At 34.9% G+C, this 11,042-nt stretch overlaps 1 protein-coding gene across 11 annotated transcripts in view; it reads right to left on the bottom strand.

Annotated features, from left to right (window-relative positions):
- Nucleotides 1-718: 718 nt before the first annotated feature.
- The window catches only part of LOC149775107 (RIMS-binding protein 2-like), a 381,635-nt gene continuing 371,311 nt past the window's right edge, over nt 719-11,042 (bottom strand). For 10 of the 11 annotated variants that reach the window (XM_089943974.1, XM_089943975.1, XM_089943981.1 and 7 more), the window contains 2 exons: nt 10,671-10,904; nt 719-5,417 (listed from right to left, as the gene is read on the bottom strand). In XM_089943974.1, coding sequence (XP_089800100.1) covers nt 5,223-5,417; nt 10,671-10,904 — 429 coding nt within the window. In that variant the 3' untranslated portion in view covers nt 719-5,222. The remainder of the gene's footprint in view (nt 5,418-10,670; nt 10,905-11,042) is intronic. The other variant, XM_089943979.1, reaches the window with a different exon arrangement.

Genomic DNA, 11,042 nt, shown 5'->3' with positions numbered 1-11,042 from the left:
CTTGCCATTAAAATGGCATGGGTCATGATTGGCAATAGCCTTCTATTGCCTTGCTATTAACAAGGCATGAGTCATGAATGACAATAGCATTCTATTGACTTGCCTTTAAAATGGTATGGGTCATGATTGGCAATAGCCTTCTATTGCCTTGCCATTAAAAAGGCATGGATTGTGATTGGCAATAGCCTTATATTGCCTTGTTATTAACAAGGCATGAGTCATGAATGGCAAAAGCATTCTATTGCCTTGCCATTAAAATGGCATGGGTCGTGATTGGCAATAGCCTTCTATTGCCTTGCTATTAACAAGGCAAGAGTCATGAATGACAATATCATTCTATTGACTTGCCTTTAAAATGGTATGGGTCATGATTGGCAATAGCCTTCTATTGCCTTGCCATTAAAAAGGCATGGATTGTGATTGGCAATAGCCTTATATTGCCTTCCATTAGAACGGCATGGGTTTTGATTGGCATTATCCTTCTATTGCCTTTCTACTGTCACTTATGCCTTTTGAACCTGAAGTATATTGTATAAATCGAAATGTCCAGGAATAAAGGAAATGGAAGCTGAGCAAAGAAATCCTGATTTGTTTTAGGGGGAAAAAGTTCCATGTGGTGTGGAGATGGGGTGGGGGCAGACATACAAATAGGTAGGTCAATAGATAAACTATTAACCGCCTGAACAACAATTTATGGCTATTGAAAACAGAGACATGCTTATGAAAATAAGGTCTTTTAATATCAATCATTTCTTGCACACTCAACCCATCCATGACAGTGACATCAAGATATCACAAAATCATGTACAATATATGTAGACAAAATAAATATATGCTAGTATTTATAAGCTTGCATAATAACACAACCGTACTGAATACACAACTAGATGGAATGCAATAAGATATATATGTTGATTTTAATTTGAAGGTTTTATATCATCCTGCTTACTTTCACATGATTAAAACAAAAATTTATCTGCACTTTATCTTCCTTTTGGGATGTACATTTGTATATTAATACTTCCATCACGTGATTTCTTGCCAATGAATTAGGCCATTTCCTAACAGAATTTTGTTTGGCCCCACATAAGAAATAAATTAACAATCAGTGTGGTAGGGCCCTTAAAAGGAATAAATTAACAATCAGTGGTAGATCCCTTAAAAATAATTTATATATTTTCCCTTAATTCTAAATTGTATATCTTACGTGTCAAACATTTCAAACCTATGGTAAAGTTTTATGACAAAAAAATGTGCAGATGTTGGCAGAGCCTTTTACTGCAAACGCATTATTACAACAACAAAATAGAAACTTTCAATATTCCGATTTGAATTCTTTCGAAGTGCAGTTTCAATTACTATAAATTCAGATACGTGTGGAAGCTCTGATTCAAGCATATATTTCAAGTACATCAAAGGGAGGTAAATCACATCCAGCTGATCAAATTCAATAGGAGAAAGCATTCAAGCTTTTCCACAATTACATTGTAAAGTTGCTTTCACAACATAATAAATTACAAATATACAAAAACTGGCACTAAAGATTAAAAATAAACACTAATTTTTAACTTACAAGTCATTAAAACATCTACAAGCACACATTTACCAACATTAGGAGTTCAAGGAATGTTACTAATAGAATAAGAACAAAACTTGACATACTATCACAGATGCATAATATTATCCTAAAGTAATATTTCTTAAAAATGCCTTGTGTGGACAAATATTTGAATGTAGTATACAACCCGTCAGGTACCATATAAGCTCACTTATAAGAGGAGTCTAACTGCAAACTGCACAGACCCAGAACTGCTGTTGCATAATGTGCCTGTAGATCTGGGGTCTGTGCAGTTATGTTTGGAGTAGTGAACAGAACATTGAACAAAGACCCTGATCATTGTCCTACGGCAGATTTGACATCTTTGTTGTTTGCCGTTTGACTTGACTTGTAAACGCATTTTGATACAGTAGTTTCAAATAGAAGAGAGTTCCCCTGAAAAAAAATGCACATGGAATTGTCATAAGAACAATACTAACACACAAATTCTGAAATTTATCTCCCCTGCTTTTCATTAACTCCTCCATATCATGTTACATCTACAATTACAATTAGATTGACTACAATAACAATTAGATTGACTACAATTACAATTAGATCGACTACAATAACAAGTCAAGAGTTCTTGTGCCAAAGCAAAGGTGGGTGGATCCAACATACAAAGATTTAAACTCTACTAACGTTGCAGAATGTTGATAATCCAGCCTGTCCAATGAGAATAAAGATGCATGCCAAAATTTGGTTGAAATCCAATAATAATTAAAGAAATTATTATGTAGAAACAAAAGAGGAGGTGGGTCTGATAATCTAGGGTTAAAACCCTAATAAACAATTATCTAGAATGTGGACAAACAAACTTTATCAAGGTCTCATCATTCTAGTAATAATCACTGTGCAGAAAAGAAAGTGAGCAGGTGTGAGAACCCAAGCTATAATTGCTAAATGATGAACTAGAAGGCTGAGAATCGAACTCAGACAATGCCTCAGGTGACATTAATTAAACAGAAATGTGATGGACAGAGTGACAAACTGACTACAGTACACACCTCAAAATTTATCTGTATAGGGTCTAATTAGAATATTTAAGAGAGTAATTGTGTGGAATGGATGGCTGGATAGATGGAATAACTGATAAATGTGGGATGGATGGGTGGATGGATGGATGGAATAACTGATGAATGTGGGATGGATGGATGGAATGACTGATGAATGTTGGATTGAATGAGAGATGGACTGGCCCAATTTAAAGTTCCCTTATCTATAAAAAGCAGAGAACAAAAATTAACAAGTGTTAAAAAAACAACCTGAAATCACTCTTACAAAGATAGTCGGATACTGAGTGGATCTATTCTGATAATGTATTTTGAAAGCCTTTATCATAACTTTCATAAAATTTGGAGAAAATGAAGTAATCATTTTTTTAAACAGTGTCCAAATATTCACCAAACTCTAGAGGTGTTAACTCTTTAGTTATTGACTGCTTACTTGAATAAATTAATTTAAAACTCAACAGGTTTGAATTTTTGATTGATGTAAATTTATGAAGCTGTAAAGATGACTAATATTACTGATTTAATATTACATTTTTTCTAGCTCAGAAATGCACGCATCTGCCGATGTTAAAAACAATACCTTGAAATAAACTAACATAATGTGGAGTAGCTAGACAATTTTCAGATGTATGTACTATCTGATGTCAGGGCACATGCAGTGGAAAATATAGTATCTCTCGTAGAAATTGATAAAACAGTATTTGTCTAGCTATGCCATTGAGATGCACCATTAGAACTCACAAGTATGGAGTACATCCATCATTGCATATCACTGTATATATTTCTTGATCATTTATCAGAAAAAAAACAACTTACAAGAAAAACTGGAATGTGTTTTTGCCATAAAAATATAAGGATATCTACCATACAGATTTTGGGAAAACTATTAGGAATAAATATTGTATAGGGATAAAAGAATACAGGAATTTTAAAGGATTTATATAACAACAGGGATAGCTGGAAGCCATGAAGTTAATGTAAACAAGGGTTGTCAGCTATAGTGTACAAGACTTTGGACACAATACAAATCTATGTAATATGTAATATACACTACTTGTTCAATAGGTACACATGAAATGTTTGATGTACTATTTATATGCAAGACTTGGAAAGTTTGATGTTTACTATTTATATGCAAGACTTGGAAAGTTTGATGTTTACTATTTATATGCAATACTTGGAAAGTTTGATGTTTACTATTTATATGCAAGACTTGGAAAGTTTGATGTTACTATTTATATGCAAGACTTGGAAAGCTGGATGTTATTATTTATTTGCAAGACCTGGGCTGAGTGTGGTAATTTGTATACACTGTTATGCAAACTGAAACACATGTATGTAGGCTTGTTGTCCTTGGTCAAATGAATTTAATATAGAAAATGAGAAATGCCATTGGTCTGTATTGGTAGTAACTCGTTCATTTCAAACATTTTCCACTTGTATCAAACGCATGAACTACTGGAATAATTACCTACACGAGGTCAGTCATGGGTAACTCTTTATTTTCAAACATTAATGGCAAGAAATTTATTGAGGTTGACTGATGACTGACAGTTTTGGGGCTTTTGTGTATAACAGTAACAAACATTTTAGTGAGAAGTAATTACTTATGCTACACTGCCAATTCATCAACTATTCCATAAAAAAGGCATTATTTTAAAATAATAAAAACTGAGTGTTAAGATTTTTTAAAAAAAAAAAAGATGTACTGAATAAAAGAAAATGTAAAAGTCTTGAACTGTGCAAGTGTAGCTTCTGAAAACTACAAGAATCTCATATCCGGATGTTATTTTCTTTCTGGATGTGTTCATGGAATAAAAAATACGATAAATGCACCCATGACCCTTGTAAGGTGAAGGTCAGTATACTTTAATCATCACAAGCTTTAACAAGATACAAATATTACCTATGCCCTTAAATGATATAAAATAGGGGTTATTGACCTTTGACCTCTCACACCTATATTTGATTCCACTTGATTCAACTAGCCTCATCACAGGCAAGAATATTTTATTCCACTTGATTCAACTAGCCTCATCACAGGCAAGAATATCTGATTCCACTTGATTCAACTAGCCTCATCACAGGCAAGAATATTTAAGGATATTTCATCTAGCTGACATTATTTAAATCAACATTCCAAATGTGGGCATCCAGAAATGCATCCCATACTTAATATAAGCTGTGATGTTTCTCAATAATGGTTAATGATAAATAGTGAATCAAACTGCCTGTCAGCCATCTTTCTTGTGGATTACATATTCCTGGATGAAAATCAAAGAACAACATCGTTCTCCATTTCTGGCCATTTTCTGTTGGGTATACGTGACACATTGGGATTCAAACATTGATTTAAGTATCATGTTCCAGTGTGCTTAAATTTCCAGTGGATAAAATATATATGTGGCAGTTATTTCCTAGTTACCTGCATTAATTCTCAAAATGCATCAAGTTCATTTTGGCAGTTCTTGCTTTGTTTTCCCAATACTCTGAATTTCAAGTAGGTCTCTCTAACTGGTACCATCAAAGGGCAATGTTGCTTGCAGATTCCTCATATCAGGAAATTATACAAGTCTAAACAGTAAAGTCAAAATACAAATTCTAGTCTAGTGTTATCTAGTAAGTTTCTTGAACATATTTTTCCCTCTGGATAATAATCCTCCACTTTTCTTTTGTTTCTGTTTGACATCCTCTGGTGAGACCGACCTTGATCTTGCAGAGTTGGGTAGACTGGTTCCAGTTTCTACGGGTTCCAGCTTTGGGATTGCCACTTTAACTGGACTGGATTCAATCTGGGAACTTGGCCGCTGTAAAGAGGCAGAAAAGTAAAAGAATTAAAATATTGTATGGTTAATGTTATGTATATGTAATTTAATTGTTTGTTTGTTAGTTTTAATTTTTTTGTATTCCATTACATGATATTGTAATGTAATATTGTTTACTTGGATTTGATATTTTCCAGAACAGAGTTCTGATTTTTCTTGTTTTTTTTACTTTTGATGTAAACAAATAATAACAGAAACACTGTATCTAGCTGCTGACCTTGTTTCAAAATCAGTGACAGTTTTAGAAAACAACTTTTTAAAAAAAATTTTTATCTGTCTCAGAGCAAGAATCATTAAGTTGGGTCAAGGTCATACATTGACTACATGACATCAAGCATGTGTTAATTGATAAATAAGCTTATACTTTTTCTAGAAAGATAAACTCCTGACCCCAATCTGGAAATCTGTTTTGTGTTTTAGTTAGTCAACTGATGTTATGATAAGAATTCTATCAGTCGTGCCTTAACACTTGAAACGAAAATGTGTTGGCTGTAAAAGATATTTTTATCTGTGCATAGTTGTCTTTTTCTAGTCTTCTGCAAACGGGCGCAGAATACTTCTCCCGTGGCCACACGTTCATTGATATAACACTTATTGCTATTGCTCACAACACCAACTGGCGTCCCCAAACCAGGAAAGAAAAGGAATCTTACTGGATACGCCACCTTAGAAAATTGAAACCAAGCAGTTTAAACCAAGAAGACTACAAAAAGACAACCATGCACAAATAAAATTATCTTTTGCAACCGACAATTTTCTTTTAAATACTTCTCTAAATTTGCTTAATAGCCTATGACTAATATAACAATGATATATCCAGGATATAATCTGTGCTTACATAAATTTACATAAAATAATAGATGTCGTCATGGCTCATCAATTTCTACGTCAATACAATTATGTTCCAGTATCAGCAACAAGCTGAAATAAACTAGTTGACACATCATAAAATTAAAAGGTTGAATTCCTGTAGAAACAGCCATGTTGTTGTTGTTGTTGTTGTGGGGTTTAACACCATATTTCAACACACGATAGGCTATACATGGCAGTCAGTATTAATGGTGGAGGAAGAACCTGAGAAAGCCCCAGAAAGAAACACCGACCCACGGGAAGCTACTGGCAAGCTTTCTCACATACCCACATTGGCTGAATCCGAGACTTGAACCACCGCAGGCAGCGGTGTGATGGCAATGATCCGTAACGGAGAGCGCTTTAGACCACTCGGAGCCCCAGAAACAGCCATGTAAAGTTTCCCAATCGTAACCGTTTTTCTGTTTTATTTGTTTGTCTTGTCTATGTTTTGTATTTGCCTTTGAAAAACACTCTTTAAAGGGTCGAAAGTGCAAAAGGCTAGCTAGATACTAGTTTTGCACTGTTCGTTGTCAGTTTATTGCATTTATCTTAATCAATCCCTGACACACATCATCCCATCATCCCTTGCTGGATTCAGTGCACTTGAAAGGACTGTTATTCACCATATAATTAGTATTCTTATATATATATATATATATATATATATATATATATATATATATATATATATATACTATATGCTTAATTACAGTCTCTACAAAACTGCTTATAAGTTGAGTCCAGCTGTGAACTGCAATGACCTGATCTGCAATGGCACATCATTGACTATATTCTTTGCTGTTTGATTTGACTTATAAGCAATTGTATAAGGCAACTTTATGTGCTGTTTGCTATAATTAACATTTTCTTTTCATGGTAATTATCTGCGAAGACAATACATGAGGAAAGGCACTAACAGAATGCACATTAAGAAGTATATGTTTATATTTCTCTTTAAGAATCAAACATTTACCCACTTTAATAAAATGGAGATTTATATATTCTATAAATGAGGTCTTGTTAGTAATATACCTCCAAGAAAGTAGTGAGATTACTAATATCTTGGAGTGACACAACTTACATAAGATCCAATCTTTTAGGGTACTTAAGTGACACTAAGTTACCTAGGATCTGATCGCTTGGAGTAATGATGTGACACTAGGTTACACAAGATTAGATCTCTTGGAGTACTGAAGTGATACCAAGTTACAAAGATCTGATGGCTTGGAGTATTGAAGTGATACCAAGTTACACAAGATCCGATGGCTTGGAGTACTGAAGTGATACACAAAGTTACACAAGATCTGATGGTTTGGAGTACTGAAGTGATACCAAGTTACACAAGATCCGATGGCTTGGAGTACTGAAGTGATACCAAGTTAGAAAGATCTGATGGCTTGGACTACTGAAGTGACACTAAGTTACACAAAATCTGATTTCTTGGAGTACTGAAGTGATACCAAGTTACACAAGATCTGATTTCTTGGAGTACTGAAATGATACCAAGTTACACAAGATCTGATGGATTGGAGTACTGAAGTGATACCAACTAACACATGACTTGGAATACTGAAGTGATACAAAGTTACACAAGATCTGATGGCTTGGAATACTGATGTGGTACCATGTTACACAAGATCCGATGGCTTGGAGTACTGAAGTGATACACAAAGTTACCCAAGATCTCATGGCTTGGAATACTGAAGTAATACCAAGTTACACAAGATCCGATGGCTTGGAGTACTGAAGTGGTACAAAGCTACACAATATCTGATGGCTTGGAATACTGAAGTGATACCAAGTTACACAAGATCTGATGGATCGGAGTACTGAAGTGATACCAAGTTACACGAGATCCAATGGCTTGGAGTACTGAAGTGATACCAAGTTACACAAGATCTGATGGCTTGAAGCACTGAAGTGACACTAAGCTACACAAGATCCGATGGCTTGGAATACTGAAGTGATACCAAGTAACACAAGATCTGATGGCTTGGAGTACTGAAGTGATACCAAGTAACACATGATCGGATTTCTTGGAGTTCTGAAGTGATACCAAGTTACACAAGATCTGATGGCTTGGCGTACTGAAGTGATACCAAGTTACACAAGATCTGATGGCTTGCAGTACTGAACTGACACCAAGTTACACAATATCTAATGAAAGACTATAACTTCACAGATAACAGCCATATTTGGTTAAAGAGAATAAAATTTATCAAAGAAGCAAGGATAGATTCAAGTCCCTTTAAGCCAAATGTATGATTAGTTCAAAACCAAAACACAAACAGTTGTAAGTTTTCATTCAAACCACTGCAATGTTAGCAAATAAATCACTGCCAAGCATTACTCATACATTTTGGACTAAGCACATGGAGTAATTATTGTTCTAATAATTACAGCAACTGCTACAGAAAAAAAAAACAACATTGGCTTTAATCAAATAAAATCGTAACTAAAGCCTCAACAAGTTTTTTTTTAAAGAACAGAATAGTTCTTATCATACTCAAATTAATTGGAAATTATGACAAAGTGATTTTAACTTTGTTGACTTGTACAAGGTAATCAACTGTTGCTTAATCCAGGTAATACATATGTTGGACTGTCTAACACTCTACCATGGGTATAAATACCATTCTAAACTTATAATTAACAGACCCTGCGAATTTATACTTGGACATTTTCACCTTCCATTTAGAAGTCAATTCAGCTGCTGTCCCACCAGCCTATGGCTTTTGACAAGGACCAGTTTATATGGACAACTGCAGGCCCAATCACATTTCTGAAGTCTTTAGTTTTACATGAATGGGAGGGCCAGTTATTTTCCACATGAGCTGGCCCCTGCTATTGCCATGGATGTTAATTCTGCTTTCTAAAACTGCAATTCTTCCCCATAAAACTCAAAAAACAACCTTTTTCTTTTAATTAGTAACTCACAAACCCCACAGAGTATCTCTTTTCGACCGGTCAACCTGTGACTCAAGAGTGATGATAACATATCTCAAGAAATACTACAAGTCATTAACAAAAGCAAAAATTTTTTACAAAAAACAATTAACTCTGCAACTGCAGATTTAGAGTGGGTTCATTTGACCCCACCCATGTTCACTGTCAAATGGTACATTTTTCACCAACAAAAAAAAGAAATATTACTGTTTTAAGAAAAACAGACGAACACTAGCAGAAACATTCTTAGTCCATCCTTGCTCTGTGATCCCATCATCTGACAAAGTGATGTGCAAAACCTATGAAATGCCCCCATGTTCTTTCTAAAGCTTCAATTACAAGTTTAATAAAATTTAAACTGAATCAATGATATAAACAATCATCCACATGAAAAACTTTAAAACATTTTGCCAAAATTTATTTTTACAACTATTGTTCACTGTTGCCTTTTAAGATTTCAATCTCAACTTTTATCCATGATCCTAAGTCTATAGTTACTTAACCATTATTCACAAATCTTTCACTCTCAGATTTTTGGTAAAATTTATTCAGAATTCAGAAAATACTTTCACCCTCAGAACAGGATCGCTTTTGAAAAAAGTAAACCCTACATTTAATAGTTAATATGAAATTTCATCCAAAGACAAACTACCCTTCTTCAACAATAGTGCTGAAAACTGAAATTCTCAAACGGCTAATATGACACACGCCATAACCAAGGTGTTGAAAGGATTCTGATCCAGTGGAAAATCAATAAAAGACATCCAGGGGCAAATCCATTTTTCTTGTAGCTTGTCCAGCACATAAAATCACTCAGTACTAAAACCCCTTGATCTTCCAAATCTTAAATGTAACTGGAAATAATTTTCATAAATTTGCTGTAAAATTGAGGAATAATAGAAAAAAGGAGAAACTTCCACTAATAACAAATCTACTACAGCAAACAAATACTCTAGTGCATGCAGGTGGTGGTGCATTGTGAACTAGCCCATGCAGTGGAAAGCATAATCACTACACAAAATAATGTTGTGACAAAAACATGGCGATGAGTTAAAACTTCAAATCAGATGGTGAGATATACCATATTTACTCACTTACGAGATGAGTCCAACTGCGAACTGCACAGATCCAGATCTGATGTCCCACAATGCACTGGGCAGATCTGGGTCTGTGCAGTGTATTGGGAATAATCATTAGAACAAACAACAAAACCGTATGACAGATCTGGGTCTTTGTTTTAGTGGTCTGACTCAATTTATAAGCGAGCATAAAGGGTAGTAAAAAGTGTAACATATAGCTCCAGGCAGGAATGCTGATGCAACAAAAAAAAGATGTGTGGTTTTAGTCAATATGCTGGGTCAAGAAACTTGTTACCACCAGGTGGGGCTGCACCACATATTCCACATCATGCAAATCGTAAGACCTACAGTCACCTACTTTATCATTTCCATCATTTTTTTGCGATGTTGTAGTGTTGATACTTTCGCCTGACCTTGCCGGAGAAACTATGCTGACACTTTCCAGTGCTTCATCATCTGACACGCCATACTCCTGGAGGAAGTTAGATGGAACAAGGCCCCTCATGCCATTCAGCTCCCCTTGGAAGAATCCATCATCATCCATTTCTCCATAAATAATAATGATGTCACCGGTTTTGAAGGCAAGCTCAACCTGTGTTGTAAAATTACAATCGAAATAAACAATCATGCAAAGGCATGTTTTACTTTACCCTGCCTCACTGCTTTCTCAAACACCAACAATACAACCCCCCAACCCTATACAAACAAGAAACATGTACACAGACTGAAG

Source organism: Sinohyriopsis cumingii, chromosome 19, assembly GCF_028554795.1.
Source record: "Sinohyriopsis cumingii isolate HCF-2022 chromosome 19, ASM2855479v2, whole genome shotgun sequence".
NCBI classification, from domain to species: Eukaryota; Metazoa; Mollusca; class Bivalvia; order Unionida; family Unionidae; genus Sinohyriopsis; species Sinohyriopsis cumingii.
This window is presented reverse-complemented; position numbering and strand designations above follow the sequence as displayed.